This window comes from Dromiciops gliroides, chromosome 1, assembly GCF_019393635.1.
Source record: "Dromiciops gliroides isolate mDroGli1 chromosome 1, mDroGli1.pri, whole genome shotgun sequence".
Taxonomy (NCBI): Eukaryota; Metazoa; Chordata; class Mammalia; order Microbiotheria; family Microbiotheriidae; genus Dromiciops; species Dromiciops gliroides.
In genome coordinates, this window is record NC_057861.1 from 412,219,827 (window position 1) to 412,242,511 (window position 22,685).

Sequence of the window (22,685 nt, forward strand, 5' to 3'; positions counted from 1 at the left end):
ATTCATGTTTCTTGATAAATTTCGACCCAATTCCATTTTTTATTTGCCTTAAAACACTCTCCCACTATCTTCCAAAACATTCCACCTTCCCTTTCAGAGATGTGGAAAGTTTTTTTTTTAATTCTTTTTTTTTTCAATTAAAAAGCATTTATTTTCTTTCCTCCCAATGTCTATGGGGAAGCAAAACCAGGACCTTATAACAAGTATGCATAATCAAGTAAAAAAAAAATCCCACATTGGCCATGTCAAAAATTATTATATATATAATATTATATAAATATACATTATATAACATATTATAATATAGAATTATCTTATTTTTAATATTTAACTTAATATTTCTCTGGTATGATGTGGATAGTATTCTTCACTGGTCCTCTGACATCTGATTTTGAGTTTGAAAACAAATCTTAGTAAAGCCAAAAATATTTCCCTAGAAAAGTTAGTCATAACCTTCAACAGTTGTTGACCCTTTGTATCTTGGTTTACTTTATATAAGTCAACTCTTCTCCTCGCCCTCCTCTTCCTTTTATGGACAGGTCTCTCCATCTACAAGAGCCAAAGCAGAGTCAACTTAGAAGTTTTATCAGTATTGATGGTAGTATATCACTGGAGCTGAATAACTTTAGCCCCAGTGAGTTGAGGTATCAGAGAATAGGATTGGGAAAGAAAAGGGAAATGACTAGCTAATTTTTTTTTCCAGTGAAGGGAATAGTACAAAGATCATGACCAGAGAGGATCAGGGTGGGACAGACCAAGGAGAATGTAGAGATTGTGTGTGGGCCTGGGGAACCTGGTAATGGGACAGAGGTAAGCAGTATGATAGGTTGGGAAAATGCTCAAGCAAAGTTTTTCTATGCCCCAATTTTACCTTAGTCCACCTGTTCTCATTACTCCTTTATAGTCTTAAAATTATTGAGGACCCCAAAGAGCTTTGTTTATGTGATTTCTATCAATATTTATCATATTCAAAATTCAAATTATTATTGGTTCATTTAAATGACAATAAGCCCTTTATATGTTAATATAAATAACATTTTAATTAAAAACTATATTTCCAAAACCAAAAAATTTCAATGAGAAAAGTGGTATTATTTTACATATTTTTGCAGATCTCTTAGCTGGCTGGCTTAAGAGAAGACAGTAGGATTCTCCTATCTGTTTCTGTATTCTATCTGTTGCTTTGGTTAAAGGATATGAAGAAAATTCAGCATGACACAGATATATAGTTGGAAAAAGGAAGGATATTTTAATATATAATTGACATCTTAATATTTTTATGAAAATAGCTTTGATCTCTTGAACTCCATACCAGTCTTAGGGACCTCAGCGATCCATGGACTACTCTGAGAAATTTGGCATAGCCAGTTCTCCCTGTACATGCATTGAGAGCTGTGGGCATTGAAAATGAGAAGTTCTATTTAACATTTTTATTAAGGACTTGGATAAAGTGATAGGTGGCATATCGCTAATGTGATCGTGGACTGCAAAAAGAGGAACATGGCTTCTAGGAATCCAGAGGTTGTAATCCGACTGTTCTCTGCTCTTGTCAGACTTTATCTGGAATATGATGTTCAGTTCTGGGTGTCATTGCTTAAGAAGGATATTAATAAGTTGAAGGCTTTCCAGAAAAGAGCAACCAGGATGCCAGGGAGTGTTGACTTTATATTATATAATGTTCAGTTGAAGGAACTGGGAATGTTTATCTTGGAAGAAGACTCAGAGGGGAATATGTTATCTGTCTTCAAGTATTTGAAGGATTGACATGTGGGAAAAGGAGTAGACTAGTTCTGTTTAACCCAGAGGGCAGAACCAAGAGCAATGGGTAGAAATTCAGAAGGGACTAATTTAGCCTTAGCGTCAAGGGAAAAAGGAATTTTAAAATATGGATCTGTCCAAAAGAAGAAAGACTACCTTGAGCTATGGTGGGTTTCCCTTCTTTGGAGATCTTCAAGAAGAGCTGAATAATCACTTGTAAAGAATGTTACAGAGGGGGTTCTTTTTGTCCAGATAGCCACTGAGGTCCCTTTCAGCAATCGAATTCTATGAAATAGTGACTCTTTGCAGTCTCAGCACACACTTATTTCCTTTTTAGTAGGAAGCACCAGTGTGCATGAGCTTGGCTTTTAACTTTTCAAGACATCTTGTCCAAGAACTAAAAGATAATTTTTTAACATTAAAAATGAATTTTGGTTTAATATTATTGTACATATATAACCTATGTCAGATTACTTGCTATCTTGGGGAGGGGGGGAGGGAGAGGAGAGAGGGGAAAAACATTTGAAACTAGAAATCTTATAAAAATAAATGTTGAAAACTATCTCTACATGTAACTGGAAAATAATAAAATGCTTTCATAATTTAAAAAAAGTGAATTTGGAGGTAGCTAGGTAGCACAGTAGATAAAGCACCAGCCCTGGATTCAGGAGTACCTGAGTTCCAATCCGGCCTCAGACACTTGCCACTTACTAACTGTGTGACCCCTGGGGAAGTCACTTAACCCTCATTGCCTAAAAAAAAAAGTGAATTTTGAGTACGTCTGACATTAAGTCTGATTATTTTAAAACCATAGTCTGTCCCTCAAGATTTGCCCTGCACAAGTGTATGGATATTATCAGATGTCTTGTTTTTTTAAATCAATGGTTTCATTCTATTAGGAGGATATTTTCCTTCAAGGTCTCAGGTCTTATTGATTTCTTAGGATCTTTCCATATGTGGAAGGGGGAATTGTGGGTAGAGAATTATGTTAAGTTATTTTGTATGGAAACTCCATAGGATTAGCACTGTGCATCTGTTGCCTACCACAAAGGAAGTAGCAATTCAAAAATGGGGAACTTCAAAACATAGTGGAAGGGACAAGAGAATGGGGGTGGCATGTGGGAATTCACAACAGCCTTGAAAACTCCTTAAATAATAATATGTAGGTGGCTGTATGTACTACCTACATGAAAGGTTGGACCAGATATGTATCTCGGTAACAATGATAATAACAAAAAGGATAGCTAGCATTTATGTAGGTTTTCAAATTATTTTACATATATTATTCACTTGATCCTCACAATAACACTGTGAGATAGGTATTATTATTATTATCCCCATTTTACAGATTAGGAAACTGAGGATAATAGAGTCTAAGTGATTCATTCAGGGTCATACAGCTAGTAAGTATCTGAGGCACAATTCAAACTGAGATCAGTATGACTGTGCTGTGCTGATCTTTTTTTTTTTTTTTCTTAGTGAGGCAGTTGGGGTAAGTGACTTGCCCAGGGTCACACAGCTAGTAAGTGTAAAGGGTCTGATGCTGGATTTGAACTCAGGTATTCCTGATTCCAGGGCCGGTGCTCTATTCACTGTGCCACCTAGTTGCCCTGTGCTGATCTTTTAAACTTCACTCTGAAGACATTTCCCCATCATTTCCAGTTGCTTCTTGATGTGACATTGATCTCTGCATAACACATCAGGAAGACATTTTTAAAAAGCAGTCTGTTTAAGAGGGAATCAATAAGGATAAGCATTAGTGATGTGTTTGGTTTTTTCCTTGTCTCATGTTGAAGATGAATAGATGGAAGACCCTTGGAAGGGAAAGATAAGTGATACCCCTGATTCTAAATGCTAGCATCTAAACTATGTTGTGCCTTGTCATCTTTTTAGGATCTCATGATTCCTTCAGTTTCTACATTGATGAAGCCTCTCCAGTAGGACCTGAACAACCAGAAACTGTTCAGAATTTTGTCTCTGTTTTTGGAACGGTGGCCAAAAAGCTGATGAGGAAATGGTTAGCAACTCAGACGATGAATTTTACTGGTCAGCTGGGGGCCGGGATACGGTACTTTGACCTCCGGATTTCCACCAAGCCCAGGGACCCTGACAATGAACTTTACTTTGCTCATGGTCTGTTCAGTGCCAAAGTGAATGAAGGCCTAGAAGAGATTAATGCCTTCCTCACAGATCACCACAGGGAGGTGGTCTTCTTGGACTTCAACCACTTCTATGGAATGCAGAAATATCATCATGAAAAACTCGTCCAGATGCTGAAAGACATCTTTGGGAATAAAATGTGCCCAGCAATTTTTGCCCATGAAGTGAGTCTGAAGTACCTGTGGGAGAAAGATTACCAAGTCTTGGTCTTCTATCACAGCCCCGTGGCTCTGGAAGTGCCCTTTCTCTGGCCTGGGCAGATGATGCCAGCTCCCTGGGCCAACACAACAGACCCTGAAAAACTGATCCAGTTTCTCCAGGCGTCCATTACTGAGAGAAGGAAGAAGGGCTCTTTTTTTATATCTCAGGTGGTGCTGACCCCCAAAGCTAGTACTGTGGTCAAGGGGGTGGCCAGTGGTCTCAGAGAAACTATCACAGAAAGGTAAGAATTTTTTAGAAGTATGGTCTGACACCTTCCACTTTCTATTATGTCACTTATATTAATGCATGTAGAGCAGCCTCACAAGAAGGTAGATTGGTACTTACTTTACTACTATTATTTCAGGAAATAGAAACCTCCCTTCCCCCTCCTCCAATGTCTACCCCAACATCCATGTCACATCTAAAATTTTCATGTTACTTATGTTAAGGGATTGAAGGCTACTTATAAAAATGCAAATATTTTCTGGAATAGGTGATGCATTGAGAAAGTAATATGAAACTACTTGTTATAAATATATTTAAGTTCAAAAAATCATTATTATGCATTAACATCTAAGCTTAAATTAGTTGATTGAATTAGCTAGTCATTTAATCCAGTCATATTCCTTATGGTCATGTATCACTCCCTTAATCACCCTCCTTTCTCTCAACTCATTTCCTCATAACCTATAATCATTCTATTAGGTCAAGATTTCTAAAAGGTAGAATGGTTGTTCCAGCTCATTTTTCTTTTTGTAAAATTAAATTAAATTATTTTTTATATTTTAAGTTCTGAACTATCTCCCTCCTCACCCCACACTAGAGAAGACTGCCATTTGACATATATATATATATATGTATATATATATATATATATATATATATATATATATATATATATATATATATATGTTCTTTATCAGGAGGTTAGTAGCATCTTCCTTCAAAGGTCCTTTGTAGTTGATCTGAGTATTTAAAATATTCAAAATAACTTAATAATTCAGTTATTCTTCAAACAATATTGCTGTTACTGTATACAATGTTCTCTTAGTTCTATTCATTTCATTCTTCATTATTTCATGGAAGTCTTTCTGTGCTTTTTTCTTTTTTCTAAAATCAACCAGCTCATCATTTCTTACAGCACAGTAGTAGTCCATCACAATCCCATACCAAAATTTGTTTATCCATTCCCCAACTGATGGGAATCCCATCAATTTCTAGTTCTTGACCACAACAAAGGGAGCTGCTATAAATATTTTAGAACATTTAGCTTCTTTTCCTTTTTCCCCTGATCACCTTTGCAATTACTGAGTCAAAGAATATACACAGTTGTTATAACTCTTTGGGTAAAATTCCAAAATGTTCTCCAAAATGGTTGGGTCATTTCATAGTTCCACCAACAGTATATTAGTGTCCCATACAGCTCACTTTTCTAAGGGCAACCATGATCGTGAATATTACTATTATATTTTAAATTCATCACGCATTTAAATTCATCATGTATTTCCTATTTACAAACCAGTCAAGATGACTCCATTCATTATTAATAATTTTTTTAAAAATAAGCAGAAGGCGAAGAAAAAAGTAAAATTACATAAAATCTCACCTATAAAACTGGGTTGTACTCTCACACCAATGTACAAAGACCATTAGGGTAGAGTGGGAACAAACTTAAATCACCGAGGTTAATGTGGAACATGTGTGAACAACACGTGTAGCCATAGCAACTCACTCCTCAGAAACTTTGAGCATTGATGCCCTTTTTCTTTCCCAGAAACCGTCCTTTCAAATTTCACCAATGGCTGTGGTGTCTAGACTGGAGGAATGACTCAGTTGCTAAGTGGGACTGTTTGTTCACAGGGCATGTCATCTCAAAGGCACAGGTCAATGCATTAGACCACTCCATTGTTGTTACTCTTCTATGCTGGGCTCTTAGTCTCATGAAATGGACTTGATCCTACTCCTACAATTCTAGCTTTAGGCTCAGCTTATGCCTTTAGTGTAGATGGTACTATGCTGTTTCTGAAAGTCAGAGACTTTCAGTTTCAAATTAGCAGAAACCTTTCTAGTCGTGCTCCCTCTGGTGGCTGAGGTTCTTCTTGACTTCCTTGACAACAAGTGACAATGTAGAGAAATACCTTCCTTCCTCTTCTTCTCTGCCCCCCAGAAATAGAAGTACCTTCTTTCCTCTTCCTCTCCTCTCAGCAGTAGGTGGCAAAGAATATAAAGCCTTTTTTTATCAAATAATTCTTCCTAGCAAAAATGGATAGTACAAAGAGCTATAACCTTGATTTCACAAATCTTTGAGGTCTCTTCTCTGACCCTTTCCCTTCTTATTCTGCCTGGTTCAGAAATAGATCCTCACCTTGAGAAACAACACTCCAAATCAGGATGAGTAACCAAAATCTCACCTCCACCAGCTGACCTATAATCAGGCAATGTATATTCATCCAATGATCTTAACACACTTCTGGGATTCAGAGGTCCCTGTTAATTACCTTCAAAATTTCCCAAATTTTCATATGCTACTGAAAACCTGAAACAAATAGAATCAGACTTTTAATTTTGACTCCAAAGTTCTCCAGCCTGTCACAATGCAAATGGGGAAGCTAGGTGTTGCAGTAGATAGAGCACTGGTCCTGGAGTCAAGAGAACCTGAGTTAAAATCTGACCTCAGACACTTACTAGCTATGTGACCCTGGGAAAGTCACTTAAACCCAGTTGCCTGATACATCTGGGGTGGTCTCCAGTTGTCCAGGCTCTGGAGAAGAGAGTGAGTTTGGTGACCTTGCACAGCTATCCCTCACCTAAAAATCCAATTCAGTGCAAGTTATGACATCACCCTGATGTTATGTTCCTCTTTGAGAATGAAGGACAAACGACAACACATACAAATGAAAAACTGAAATAGAATACTGAGGCAGGCCTTTACCTCGAGAAATCATTACTTCAATAACTGCTGCTTTCTCAGTGTAAATCTCATATTTTTTTGTCTTTGCTCCCTTTAAGGAGTCAAAATTTTCATGAAAGAATATCCCTTAACAATCATTAACACCTTCACTCAAATTAGTCAATTGAAATAGTTCATCACACCAACACCTAACACAATGCTTGGTCCATAGGAGGTTCCTGATAAATACTTTTTTGGTTGATTGATTAGGGGATATCACAGGTAAGCTTGATTAATGGAAAAGGAAAAGGGATAGAACAGTGTGGGGGTAGGGAGGGGATTGAAGACGATCTATTCTTGCATTACCACATTGTCTAAAGCCTACCATAGTCCAATAACTGTAGAGGATAGGGTTTTTTTTAGTGGGACCATCAATTAATAAGTATTTATTAAGTTCCTACTATGTGCCAGTCACTAGAGATTCAAAGACAAAAGTGAAACCATTCTGGCACTCAAAAATCTCTTATTTTATTGGTTGAAAGGCAGGAAGCAAGATTTACTTCCTGGTACAAAAATGAACCTCCTTTATTATTAGACCCTGTGCAGTGCAGTATCTTTCCACATTTTGGATCAGAGTACATTTGCAACCCACACCAAATTTCTGGTAACCAATTCCCTTTGCCTTTTCCCTTTTATTCCATGCTTCTCACTCTTCTGGGATAGCTTTCTGGGATAGTAATGGTACCTACTTTAAATGGGGTAGAAAAGTAAAACTAATTAGACCACTTTTTTCACCAATAATTAAAATTGTGAAGAATTATTGGAATTATACTTTTTGTTGGTTTTTATGTTATAGCTGCTCATTTATTAAAAAGGGGGAAGGTATAGGGAAGAGCTAGGTGGCACAGTGGGCAGTAGATAAAGTGCCTAGAGTCAAGAAGACTCATCTTTGTGGGTTCAAATCTGACCTCAGACACTTACTAGCTGTATGATTCTGGGCAAATCACTTAACCCTATTGGCTTTAGTTTCCTCATCTGTAAAATGAGCAGGAGGAAATGGCAAACCTCTCCAGTATCTCTGCTAGGAAAATACCAAATTGGGTCACTAAGAGTCAGCCATGATTATGAAAAATGTGTGTATATATACACACATATGTCTACATATAATCTGTGTTATACATGTATATACAAAGCTATATAATACACATATACACACATATATGGTGTGTATAGGATAGTGAGAGATAAGTGTTTCTCCGTACTTTTGTTTATGATGCCTAATATTTGGGTTAACAAAACCTTGGACACATGCATTCAGAAGTCAGTGTTTGGAGACGTGGGCAAATCTTCAGGGAAACTAAATCCAGTTTGGATCTAGGTGCTATATCTTTCAGTCTGGTTGCTAGTGCCAAACACTGGAGCTGTGTGTTCTGTCCTCACCAGTGGTGTCCAAAAAAATCTAGCAACAACAAAAACCCCCACAGATTTGTTTCTTAAAAACCTATTTTTGATTTATTTTTAAAGTGTCATTCTTGGCACCTACACCCCCACAAACTCTACACTTCCCAAAAAAGTATGCGATCTGAATTAAGTCCATTGCTAAGATGTAGAAGCTTTTAAAATTACAGGTATTTCCTACTTCAAAAATCTACCCAAATTTGCTATAGATTTTTAAAAAAGTATATGGGTCTTTCACGGCAGAATTTTTGCAAATCTAGCACAGGTTCTTTCTGTAAATAATGGCAAATATTCAGATAGCTGGAAAGATCTAAATAAGTGGTTGGACTTTTCATTTCTATATGTAGTCATATTACAGTAACTTTGCATTTTGTTTCTCTGCTGCCTGTTTCTCTCTTAACTGGTATAAAACAGATTCTAATATTCAAAGCTAGAAGGGGACTCAGAGGTCATTTGGTACAACCACTTTGTTTTACAGGTGAAGGAACTAAATTCCAGGAAAGTAATGCCACAAGTTTAGGGAAGCCTGGCATAACCAGAGAAGGCCACCACTTCCACTGTGATTTGAGACTAACATGCCCCATAATACCCTTCACTATCTTTCATCACCTCCCACAATATTTAAGATGCCCATTATTTCAACAATTATTTGACAACTCCTGTGGCTGCACTGGTGCCAAACTGTACGGGCTCTGCCTCTCCTTTAGATCCACCAGTGTCGCAGAGAGGGGAAACCTGCTGCATGGGTAACAGCTTGTTTTCCATATTGATCTGTGCAGGCCAGCACCCTGGAGAGGACACTCCAGCTACTCCTTATGGGGTAGATACAACATGGCCATGCTGTGGCCTGTGGCTCTTCAAGGTGCTGATCCATGGCTGTCCGCAACTGGTAGAAGTCTACTATTTGCTAAGTGCCTACTGTGTACAATGTTTAGTTCTCCTGAAACTTAGTCTGTTAGGTGATGATAAAAGTGTAAATGAGTATAATACACATTTTTATATAAGTTCATTACATGTAAAATAATTATCCTTAAAGGGACAAAAAAATCAAGGAAAATTCATGAAAGAAGGTGGCATTTGTGTTTGACTTTAAAGGTTTGACATTGTAGGCTTAGTGAATAGCATGAGCTGTGTGGCAGGGAGCCAGGAAAGCACTGGCTATGATCAGACAACAGTGAATAGTCCATTTTGTTAAGCTTGCAGAGTACATGGAGGGGGGAAATATGAAATTTGTTTGGAAAAATAGAATCTTGTTTGGCAGCTAAGTGGTTCAGTGGATAGAACCACTGGGGCTAGAGTTTGGTAGACCTGAGTTTAAATCTGGCCTCAGAGACTTACTAACTGTGGCCCTGAACAAGTCACTTAATTTCTTTCAGTCCCTGTTTCCTAAACTCTAACATAAGGATAATTATGGCATGTACCTATCAGGATTGTTGCAAGAATCAAATGAGATATTTGTAAAGTTCTTACTACTATGGTGTCTAGCACATTGAAGGTGGTTAACAAATGTTTGTTTTCTTCCCTCTTCCCTACACCCCTTTATGAGATTGGGAAAGACATGAGTACCAAGCAAAGGAAGATGAATTTTACTCAGCGATGCAGAGTCACTGAAGGTTTTTAAGAGCAGTGACATGATTAGACCTACATATAAATAGTGAAAATGACAATCATGCCTTTTTAAAAAGACATTGTTGGGGCAGCTAGATGTCACAGTGGATAGAGCACCAGCCCTGGATTCAGGAGTACCTGAGTTCAAATCCGGCCTCAGACACGTAACACCTACTAGCTGTGTGACCCTGGGCATGTCGCTTAACCCCAATTGCCTCACAAAAAAAACTTATTAAATTTTAAAAAAGACATTGTTAAAATATACTTGACTTGCTTGAGACAGAAATGAAGACTTTAATATTTCTCCTTTTTCTGTTAATCTACCAGGCCCCTTTAAAATATCATCCAGAATTAGTTTATCATATTGGCTAGTTAGTGAGGAGCAAACCCAGGTAGGATGCTCATAGAGGAATTCCTGGGAAACCAGAGAACACCATGATACTTCCAGACTCCAAGAAGTTTGCTCTAATAACTCTAGGACAACTGAGACTTCTCCTAGGGATACCGTCATCGAAAGGTTGCAGGTTGACTGTTTCCTAGTCCATACTCCTTGTGCCCTGGGGTTCTTTGGTCCACTCTATGCCACTACCCTTATATATCCCTCACAATTTTGTTCCTCTCCCTTGGCTAGTCTTCCCCACAGACACAAACCCTCTTCCTCATGCTCTCCACCTCCTACACACTCTGCCTCTTCGTAGGGCTTTAGGTTTGGGAAGCAACCCTACTCCCCACTTATATTTATCCCAGATGCCAAAATTCTTACTTATTGCTCTGGTAAGAGGTCCAATCAAAGGAGAATTCCCAAGACAGACCAATTCCTTCACAGTTTTGCCTAGATAAGGAGGCCTTGGGATGGTGGGAGGCTAGAACACTGTATGTGAGCACAACTTCCCTAGGGCATCATCAAAACAAAGCTCTCATCGATTCACAGCAGGAGTTGTCCCCACATAATGACTCCAGCATGATTCCACTAAATGCTTTTGAGTTGCTGGAGGCATAGGCCATTATATCTTACAGAGAGGTTTCTCATCCATGTAGCTCTCTCCCTGTTAGCATCAACCAAACAGGGCTATTGTTCCTCTCAGGGTTGAGGCTGATCAACACCTCTCCATGAAAACTGCTACCATCTGCTGCTGGATTATCTGGAGCAGGCAGCAGTGAGGCCTGTCGCTCCCCTGGAGAATTGATCAGTCAATAGAACAGCCACGCCACTTGGGGTATTTGAAAAGACTTTATTTCAGGGCTAGAAATCCATGGGAGGAAAAACTGGCTTTGAGTATTGTAAGGGTGGAAACACTATTCAAGAATCTTCAGAGACAGTGTTGCCTTCATTGTCCTCCATTGGTCCCCTCCATTATCTACTCTGCTAATGGGTCAGAGTTCCATGAGGACTTAAGCTGCTCAAAGAATCTGGAAGATGACCATTGAATATCTATTCCCCATCAGATGTGAGGGGGAGAGAGAAGACATGTAATCTTTTTGTGTGTGTGTGTGTGGGGGGGGCAATTAGTGTTAAGTGACTTGCCCAGGGTCACACAGCTAGTGTCAAGAGTCTGAGGCTGGATTTGAACTCAGGTCCTCCTGAATCCAGGGCCGGTGCTTTATCCACTGCACCACCTAGCTGCCCCCCAAAACATGTAAACTTGTAGAGTCACTTCCACAGATTTGTGATAGCCTGATTTTTTCTCTCTTCTGGGATCTGTTGAGCTCATAGGAATTCATAGGAATGAAAAGAAACTTCTTAAGATTATCTAACTCATTTTCTTTTTTTTCCTTTGGGCATCAATTTTCAAATACTTATTTTTTTCCAATTATATGTAAAAACCATTTTCAACATTTATTTTTTTTTTAATTTTTAGTTCCAAATTCTCTCTTTCCCTTACTCTTTTCCTTTCTCACTGAGAAGGCAAACAATTTGATATAGGTTACATATTTGTAGCCATGTAAAACATATTTTCCTATTCATCTTATTGTGAAAGAAAACACAGACCAAAATAACTCCCAAGAAAAATAAACTTTAAAAAATGTATGTTTTATCTGCATTCAGACTTTAACCCATTTTCTAGCTAGGTAGGACTAACCCTCCAGCAGTCACAGAACATAAAGCAATAACTACTCTAGGCTTAAACATCTCAAAAGAGAGATTTTAAAATTTCTCACTCCAGTGTCATGCAGTGATCCTTGAAATCTAAACCAATTCTTCCTTATCACATCTAAAGTTGCCTTCTCTTGTTCCCTCTTCCATGGAGAGGGAATAGCTGATCAGCCTTCTTCAAACAATGATGCTTCTTTGGTGGCCTATCCATTGTCAAGGGCACTCCCCATTGTGCAGAACATGCAACCAGTGAAAAAGGAGGATTTCAGTTGCTTTTTGCTCTTTAAGCCTGGGAAGTTAAGCTCCTGAAACCTGAGTCTTGGCATTCTCCAGACTCTGCATCTCCCACCAAAAACAATTTACATGAAGACACCATACCCAGCACCTGCCTAGAACTGATACCAAGAAGTCATAAAGAAGATACTGTAGCCTCACTCCCAGCTTCCAGAGACTAAGGAGTTCTCTCTGCTTTGGCTATGCTGGGATGGGGCTGTTGGCAGCTACTCTGAACTCCCTGCCCAGCATCCCCAGAGCCAGTCTAGGTGTGCTTCATTCTATCTTGACTAACAGCTCTTTGTGTTTGTGGGTATTATGTCTCTCCTGGAGGTCCTTTGGGAGTTCTGCATTCCCAGGTGTTTAGTGGGTGTTTGTTGAATGAATGGGCAAACACTTGTCCTTTATTTCCAAAAGTTTCTGAGCCAGAAATAACTAAAAGAGGAGTAAAGGTAAGACTCCACCCTAACTAACTTCATTCAGCTGATACAGTAAGATGACAGCTGTTCTGCCTTTATTTTTCTGTGTGGAATGGTGAAAAGAGCCAGGGATGGGGACTTAGAGAAACCTGAAAAGGTGCTTAATAAATGTTTATTAACTGCATAGTTGAAAGTACCAGTGATGAGGGAGAAGTATATTCCTTAGCATTTTCTCATTCCTCTAAATCTACAGATAGTTATAGTCTCTTCTTAGGGAAAACCTGGCTATTCTGAGAGGTAAAATAAGCAATTTAAATGAAGCATCACTTTTCTTTATTTTTCAGCAAAGCACTGGGGGGAGGGGGTGAGTGTAGTAGGACTTTACATTTATATATCCAGCAGTTGTCATTATCAGTAATTAAGTGGTTAAGCCTTTATCTGTAGCCTCAGAAAAATTTGAAAGTAAAGGAATAAAGGGCTGAACCTAGGTAAGGTAATGAGCTTAGATTTGAAACAATTTTTTTCCAAGACAAAATTTCAGCCACAATAAAATATCTGCATTAAACTACACTGGGCATTGGATTTGACTCCTTTTTCTGTCTTTGTCTGGCTTCTTCTTTTTTCTTCTCTGGGTGTCTGGAAGTGATTGGCAGTTGTGGAGAACCCCATGGTAGGGTGTTGCAGATTGTAGGGGAAAATGACACTATGTAAGGAATAGAATCTGGAGGCCTAAGTTCTGGGCCAGGCTTTAAAGCTGATTTGCTCTCTCAATGAAAAACCTATTGTATACAGGATATTTTACTAGACACTGGGGCAATAAAAAAGAAAAGACAGCAAATGAAATAACCCTTGTGCTAAACTCAGTTTTCTAGAGTTGGGAAGTTGAGGGGATACAGCATATACCAATGAGTTAGCACAAAGTTTATATACTAATTAATGCAAAGTAAGTTCAAGAGAGAGAGGGATAATAACTTGGAATTAGGAAAAGCCACATGTAGGAAGTAACATGAGCTGTGTCTTGAATGTGCAGCTATGAGAGAGAGAGAGAGAGAGAGAGAGAGAGAGAGAGAGAGAGAGAGAATGAGAATGAATGAGAATGAGAATATTCCAGATATGAGCAACTACATTTTTGAGAGCTTAAGACAAAATGAGGAAATGAGGACTCTCTTGTTCCAGGAGCAGCTTGTGGTCAGGTTTGACTGGAATAGGGGATGAGGTGGGGCACAGAGGGGGGAATAATATGAAATAAGGTTGAAATGGTAAGCCAGACTCAGAGTATGATCACTGAACTTTGAAATCAGGAAGACCCATGTTCAAATCTTGCTTGTGGCACTTATTAGTTGTGTCACCCTGAGCAAGTCACTTAACTTCTCTGGCCTCATTTTCCTCATCTATACAATGATATTGGATTCAGTGTCTTCTCATGTCCTATCCAGCTCTAAATGTATGATCTGATGAGCCTATGTAAAGGACTTTAAATACCAATCTGAATGAATTTTTATTTTATTTTATTTTATCCTAGAGGCGATAGTGAGCCACAGAAGATCTTTGATTTGTGGGGGGATAGCAGGGCTTACATAGTCAGCTCTCCTGTGTTAAGGATATCAATTTGTCAGCTTTTTGGGAGATGGGTTAGAAAAGGAACTGTTTAGATCTTAGTTTCTTCATTTATACAATGAGGAGGTTGGGAGGTTTCTAAGAAGAGGGAAAGAGTTCTTTGTAAAGAGAACCAAAACTTCTAAATATGGCAGATACTTAAGAACTCGGGCTTTAGCTTTGGGGTCCCTTAGGCTGCTTCCCAAACCATTGTTCAAGTGAATGGATTATTTGCTCATTGGGAAAAAATGTTTTTATTATATTAGTTGATGGATGCTGCCAAATTGTTGCAAGATAAATATTTGAGTTGTTCACTCTGTGTAAATACAGTTTTACATTGATATGCCAGAAAGGCACAGGCATAGGATACCATTCGTAGGTCTTTAAGAATAGAGATTTAGACCTGGGAGGGATCTTAGAGGCCACTTTTTATAGATGAGTAAACTGAGGCACATTGAGGTTACCTGATATGCTGAAAGTCATACAGGTTATAAGTGGTAGAGAAGAAGCCAAACAGAGATCATCTCTCCACCCAGCTCTCTTTCTACTATGCCACAACATCTCAACCTATTATGTACTTGAGTGAACATGTTTAGCTCCAGTCCCCTCTGAAGGTAGCAAGGATGGGTTCGTTGACCACTGTGTGGTCCCTTCCTCACTATGGTGATGTATAAATGCCAAATGATACAAAGTTTCCTGGTGAAAATATAGTCAAAATCACTTCATTGCTTCATTCTTAATGTCAATTGGCAAAATGCTCCCACTGCCAATAAATAATGCTAATAAAGCAAGAAGTGATCTTCCTTTCTCTCACAGGGAGTCAAGAGAATTTAGTTGTAATTCTGGCTCTGCCACCAACTCTTTATGTGGCCATGGACAAGTTACCATACCTCTCTTAGGTCTTAGTTGCCTCATTTCTTAAAAAAAAAAGTAGGGAGGGTTTACCTAGATTGGGAGTTCTTAATTTTTTTTGGCATCATGAACCCCTTTGGCAGTCTGGTAAAATCTACAGGGCCCTTCTTAGAATAATGTTTTTAAATGTACAAAATGTATAGGATTATAAAGGAAACCAATTATATTGAAATAGTCATTTTTTTAATGGAAGTTTATGGATCCCTGGTTAAGAACCCTTGATCATCTTGGAAGTGTTCTCTAACTAGATCTTGTTAGGATTCTGCACTTTTTTGAAGAATATTCTGCTTACTCCAGATACTATTTGGCACTGTATGTATGCATGCATGCATATATGTATGTATAGATATGTATGTTAGTATGTATATGTGTATAGCTATATGTATGTACACACATATACATATACATATACACATACATATAACATGTATGTATTGATCTGGGATTACAGCCTGTTGCTAATTAATTTATTTAAAATGCTTAAAATAATTATACAAGTATATTTAGAGAACACAGCTTACTTGCTGTAATTGATCCCCCACCCCTTTGGCAGAAATCACAAGTGTGAATTAAAATCTTCCTTAAAAGATCTCTTCTTCCCACCCCCTCAGCATGAAGTTCCCTCCAGTCTCAGCTGTAAAATGAAAAAAAAATCTCACTAGCTATTTCTAGGGCTGTGACATCCTACCTTGAAAGAACAGTATGATTGGCAGTAAAACTGTAATCTCTGATTTCATCAGTGCAGGCTTAAAGGAACTCTTGCCCCTTGGAAATGTAGGTAAGATTTAATGTCCTCCCTCTCCCCTGCCCCAAAATGAAAACCAATCAACACCCCCCTTCAAGATTGTTGCTGCTAATCTGAACTCCAGACTGAAAAACTGCAGCCAACATGACTTAGCTTGTGTTTAAAATAAACCAGCCAGCAAAAGAAAATAAACCAATGCTGGTCTATAAAGTTATTTTCAAGTGCTTAGTGTCCAGGGCAGGTGTTCCAGTTTAGAAGCTTTCCTTTAATTCAGTTTGTTGCCCTCTTACCCCAAGTACTCTCTGATATGGTGTAGAAATACCTTTGAATTAAGAGCCAGAGGACCCGGGTTCAAATCTCACCTTTGACACTACCTCTTCAGGTACAGCATCCCTAAAGCAAGAAGTTGGATTAAAGTAGACGGTCTTCTTCTAGTCTTAAATTTATGATCCTTATCCAGGTCTAAGAGGCAATAAATTACTTAGGGAAAAATATCTATTTCTTTCTGATGGACTGTGTAGTTCAATTTGTAGCACTCAGTAGTTATATAGAAACCCTCCATAGGTTTAGAAAGGACATGATGAGGCCATTTCCACACCACAGCATAGGAATTTAGATCCAAGGGCTGAATCCTGCTTTGGCTGGGCTTTTCTGGGGAGTGGTTAAATGGTTTCTTTCTTTTTTGTGTGAGGCAATTGGAGTTAAGTGACTTGCCTTACAGCTAGTAAAGTGTTAAGTGTCTGAGGTAGGATTTGAACTCAGGTCCTCCTGAATCCAGGGCCGATGCTCTATCCACTGGGCCACCTAGCTGCCCCAGTTAAATAGTTTCTTGATGGTACCTCTACCTTCTCTGTACAGGAACACTGCTTTTAGCACCGTGACACATTCTAAGGGAGCAAGATCATCTTTCATATAATATGTGGTAAGTGTGTCTATGTGCACACACACCCAGAGGACATCTCTACTGTGCAGTGGCTCTGGACCTGTAATGGCACCTGGACAGGCAAATTCTGAAAATGGGGCCCTTTCAGGGTCATGGCTATAGTCAGGAAATGGAAATCATCACTGCGAACAGGATTACAGCTATCACACTTTTCTTATCCAGCAGCTCCTGGGGCTGGGGGAGGGGAGGATTTAAGAAAGTTACCAAGTTAGGCTCTGGGGATACAAAGTTAGAAAACAGTACAGTCCCAGCCCTCAAACAGACTTGTTTGAAGAAGAAGCTTATGATGCTTTGACATAAAAAGAACCCTTCCCTATACTCCTGAAGAATGGGCCAGAGTTGTGACCTGATATCCTCTTCCTATGGCTACTTCAAGCGAAAGGTCAAGAGCCCAATGGGGAGTAGAGACATTCAATAGGAATAGGACCATGGACAGCACTCCACAGCCACATATAGTTATGCTGAGAATAGAATAAATGTGGGGTTAGGAGAAATTGAACCCTGGTCCTGACTGTAAAACGAATTTACTGCTTAGCCCTGGATAAATCACTTCATTTCTCTGGACATCAATTTATTCATCTGTAAAATGAAGGGGTTGAACCAAATGTCCTCTAAGGTCACTTTATAGCTTAATGGTTCTGTGGATTATGGGCTAGAGGCTTACTGTCCTTGTTTCCAAGATGAGGATGAATTAGATGTACATGTCAAAAAGCCTAGGTAGCAGGACAACAATGCATGTGATTGGTCACTTCTTCACCTGTACTGAGGGTTACTCAACAGTATTACCTGCCAGCTCTGGGAATCAAAGCTTCATTATTCTATTCATCATGTGAGAGATAGCATGGTAGAATGGATAAGATCATTGGTCTAGGGATCCAGAATGACCTGGGTTCAAGTGCCCAACTCTGACATATATTGACACTTATAACTCTTTATAATCTGGTCTTCCTTCCTTTCCAGTCTTTTTATGTTTTACTGCTCTCCACCTACACTATGATTCTGATATACTGGTCACCTTGTTTCTCTCACACAACACTCCATTTCTTCTTGTACTGACTCTTCCCCTTTCCTTCCTCACTTCTACTTCCTGGCTTCTCTGCTTCTTTCAAAACTCGACTCAAATCCTACCTTCTTTAAGAGACCTTTTCTCAGACCCCCCCCCCAGATGCTACTCTCTTCTCTGAGATTACCTCCTATTTACTCTGTATGCACTTAGATATTGATACGTGTTCTCATTCTCTCTCTCTCTCTCTCTCTCTCTCTCTCTCTCTCTCTCTCTCTCTCTCTCTCTCTCTCAGCTCTGTGAGAGCAAGGACTACCAATCTCAAAACCAACTTTCTGCCTTTCCTCATGTCCCCAGAACTTAGTATATAATGTTTGGCAGTAACTTTAAAAAGGTTTATTGTTACTGTTGTTTTTAAAAATTCTTAAAGCTTCCTGACTGACTGGCTATGTAATTCTAGGTACATTTCTTAATCCCTCAATGTCTTAGGCACCTCTCTAAGACTATAAGCCCATGCTGGCAGAGGGAGTTACCACATCCTGATGCCAAGGGAATCACAGGTTGAGTCTCTACCCCATGGGACCCATTCTATTGTATCTCTGCTCTCGAATGTCTCCCCATGATTTTTTCCAGGCCCTGTATGAGCAGGGATTCATCCAGGAAAAGGGTGGGAGGTGAGAGTTTTGTCTGTAGCCTCCACTAGCCCCTGCTTCTACATCAGACAGAGGCTAGGCAAGAGGAGATCATGTTCAAATATCTACAATAATACTTTAAATGAATGTTCAACACAAAATGAAGAGATATTATGCATACTCTCTATGCACATAGAGATGTATCTCCTTATGTGTACATACAGATGTGTACTTTCTGTACCACCAACTGTTCCTATGCTCTCTATCCTCGGCTTCTCATCCAAACCACAGAGCTTAGGAACAAGAATCATCTGCTCTAGTTGATCCATCAACCTCTCTATGGACAAGAACTTCTTTGGGTCCCAGGACCTTGAGCCAGACTGCGGCAAGTAAAAGTAATAATGTGGAATTATCTGTGGTCTATGCAACCAGAATTTCTCATTATAAACAAACAAAACTGGGAGAAAAATATAATGTGACATATAGTCTATTGATCATTTTGGTGGCAGTATAGAGTCATGAGAAGAGGCAACTAGTTGGTCAGTGGAAAGAGTTCTTCACTTAAAGTCAGGAAGATTTGAGTTCAAATTCTGTCTCAGATACTATTTCTATGGCACTAAGCAAGGCTTTTAGTCAGTCTCAGTTTCCTCATCTATACAATGGTGATACTATACATCACAGGTGGATTAAAGATCAAATGAGAGGGGTAGCTAGGTGGCGCAGTGGATAAAGCACTGCCCTGGATTCAGGAGTACCTGAGTTCAAATCCGGCCTCAGACACCTGACACTTACTAACTGTGTGACCCTGGGCAAGTCACTTAACCCCCATAGCCCCGCAAAAAAATCAAATGAGATACTAAATGCAAAGTTCTTTGCCTAGCTTTTATTGTTGTTGATATTATGTTTAGGCTGGCCTTGAAATAAAAAAGACCTGGGTTCAAGTTCTTCTGAAAAATACTGGCTCTGTGGCTCCTTAAAAATCATGTGACTTCTTAGTTCCCTAGGCATCTCTAAGAGTACAGGTTGCAGGAGGCTCTGGTCTGCATGGGTGAACAGAGGGTCTCCATCAGCTGAAATCACAGATCCAGACCAAAATCAAAACTTGACAAAACAAAAATCACTCAAACTCAAGAAAGGCAAAACTGTATGTTTCAGACTATTAGGATCAGGGGAATTACATTGGAAAGATTTTATTCAAGTCATGAAATGTGTGTCAAGTGCCTATCAGGTGAAAGTCATTCAGTTTGCCCATGGATCTAAAGACCCAGTTGCTGTCTTCAGGGAGCTTCTGTCCTAATAGTAGGAAGGTGGCATATACAAATCAATATGAAATGAGGGCAAAGATGGTGTCTCAACAAATGTAGAAAGAGGTGACAAGGACACAAATAATTATAATAGACAAAAGCTTAAAGATGATTAAATGTATTGTTCCAACAGAATGAACTGGAAGTTTTGAAAAAGGAAGGCCTTCTACCTGGAGATATCATCAAGGACTTCCTGGAGGGAGTATCAGGAGCCTCTGCACTGGGCTTTGAAAAAGAAGAATATCACTGAATGAAGTGAAGAGATTATGGAAAGAGTCTATTTCAGGCATAAGGGATGACATGTGCAGAAGCAACAAGGCAGAGACGGGGTTGGAAAAGATTAGAGAACAGTTACAGAATCATAGGGAGCAGCTAGGTGGCACAGTGGATAGAGTGCTAGGCCTGGAGTCAGGAGGATCTGAGTTCAAATCTAGCTTCAGCCATTTACTAGCTGTGTGACCCTGGGTAAGTCACTTAACCCTGTTTGCCTCAGTTTCCTCATCTGCAAAATGAGCTAGAAAATGAAATAGCAAACTACTCCAATATCTTTGCCAAGAAAACCCCAAATGGGGTTATGGAGAGTCTGACACAACTGAAATGACTCAACAACAACAACTCATAGGATCATAATCATAAATCTAGAACTTCAAAGTCACCTAGTTCAATTCCTCACTTTATAGATGAGGAAACTGAGGCTCAGGGAAGTTATGTAACTTTGCCCAACATCACACAGGCATTAAGCACTAAATCCAGATTTTAATTCAGTGCCTCTGATTACAGAGTTAGTACTCCTTCTGGGGCCTGGAGCATATGAAAGGGAATAGCCCAAAACAAAACTGGAAAAGGAGGATAGGGTTAAGTCATGAAGTGCCTTGATCACAAGTATACAATAACTAATATTTCTCATTCCCTGGGAATAGCAAAAGCAGACTCCTCCCACTCCCCAGTACGTTTTAGTTTTCATATTTAACTATCAAGATCATATTCATGTTGTCAGTCCTAATAGAAGCCATGTTATGCTCTAGCAGCTGACCAATTACTGCACAATGAAAGTGAAAATAAGTGTCTGTTCATTGAGGGGGAGATGGTCCCTCGACTTTGGATATTGTCCAGAATACAAGCATTATTCTGAGGGGACAAGTGAGAACAACTTGAGGTTTCCAGAGACATTGCTCACAAAGGCACAATATTCTGTCTGCTTGATTTTGATAATGGTAGCCAGGGGGGCTTTCCTAGCTAGTAACGTAGATTATCTCAAATGAGCTGAAAACTGGGAAAAGGAAAAACTGTTGTAATTGGCCACATGGGTTGAAGGGAGGAAGATATAACCCCTTATTTGACAGCATTATCTCTTCTTGGCAGTGCTGGAAATTTGGTGAAGTTTGGATCAGAAAGCTGCCTTTGATAATATTAGTTCTGGTGAATGTATACTGTATTTCTTGGATTCATCAGGGACAAAAAACTTGAAGGGGAACAACATGCTTTTAAATTTAATATTAATATTAATAATTAATTAATAATAATTAATATTAACATTAAATTTAAATTTAATGTTCAGTTCACATACCAAGGAATATTTTTGTTATAATGATATACATATGAAATTATTTGCACTTCCTTTACCTATTGGATATGCTTGGGGGAAAAAAAAACATAGCCACTCTGTAAATTTGCTGGGAAGCAACCATATGGACGTGTGCTTGATCTGGACGTTGGCATTTTTCTTTGTTTCCCTCAACCCCTGTTCTTGGTCATTTGACAAAAGGGGCCATTTTATATCAACTTGGCAAACTACAGGAAGAATCTTGGTTGTCTCAGAGTTCTAATAATATAGGGTGGGAATAGCATATATTCCCAAAGAGCACATGCTTTTGAATTCCTTTAAATTTTGAGTTAGATGTGTAAGATAACAAAGATATCTTCAGGTACTATTGGGTCATTTCAACATTCTATTGCTAATGTAATAAGGAGTCTGTGTATTTCAATATCCCATGGTAAAAGCTTACCAAAGCAAAATAGGCAATCTCATAAGGTTGGACTACTCTCACCAGAGCCTAAAAGTGAGAAAAGAATGAAGGGAAATCCCTGATTTTTCTGTTGTATTGAGGAGACAGAAGAATACATCACTTTTCTACAATTTTACAAGGAAATTTAATGTATCCTTCTGAGGGAATTTTAGTCTTCAGGGTTCTAGAGTTAGTGTGGAACATGGTGCTATTTTTCCAAAGTATTTTATGGATCCTGGAGTGGGAAGAGACCTCAAACGCTATTTAATCTAAACCCTTCATTTTACACATGAGGATACTGAGGGCCCAGGGAGCTTAAATCACTTGTCCCAAATCACAAAAGTAACAAGCATCAGAGGTGGAATTTGAACCCAAGTCCTCTGATTCCAGAGCCTCTTTTCACTGTAACATGCTGCCTCTTGTTGAAGTATTAACTGACCTACTGACATGCCAATGGATAGAACACAATGTTTACTAGATCATGAGTTGAGCAACATTTCTTTCATGTTCTTAAATTTCATCCAGGAGAACATAAATAATCCCTCTGTGAATGCGTTAGCATTAAGGCTTGGTTGAGGTGTCAATGACGCTGAATTTGGTAAGGAAACATAACCAGTTCATCAGATATGTTCAGATACCTCCATGTTTTTTTAATTGCTAGATTCATGTAGAAGGAAGCCCA

At 38.9% G+C, this 22,685-nt stretch overlaps 1 protein-coding gene across 1 annotated transcript in view; it reads left to right on the plus strand.

The window, feature by feature from the left end:
• Positions 1 to 22,685, plus strand: part of PLCXD3 (phosphatidylinositol specific phospholipase C X domain containing 3) — a 224,771-nt gene that overhangs the window by 156,251 nt on the left and 45,835 nt on the right. The window contains exon 2 of the mRNA XM_043975568.1: positions 3,652 to 4,360. Within this exon, the coding sequence (XP_043831503.1) occupies positions 3,652 to 4,360 (709 nt within the window). The remainder of the gene's footprint in view (positions 1 to 3,651; positions 4,361 to 22,685) is intronic.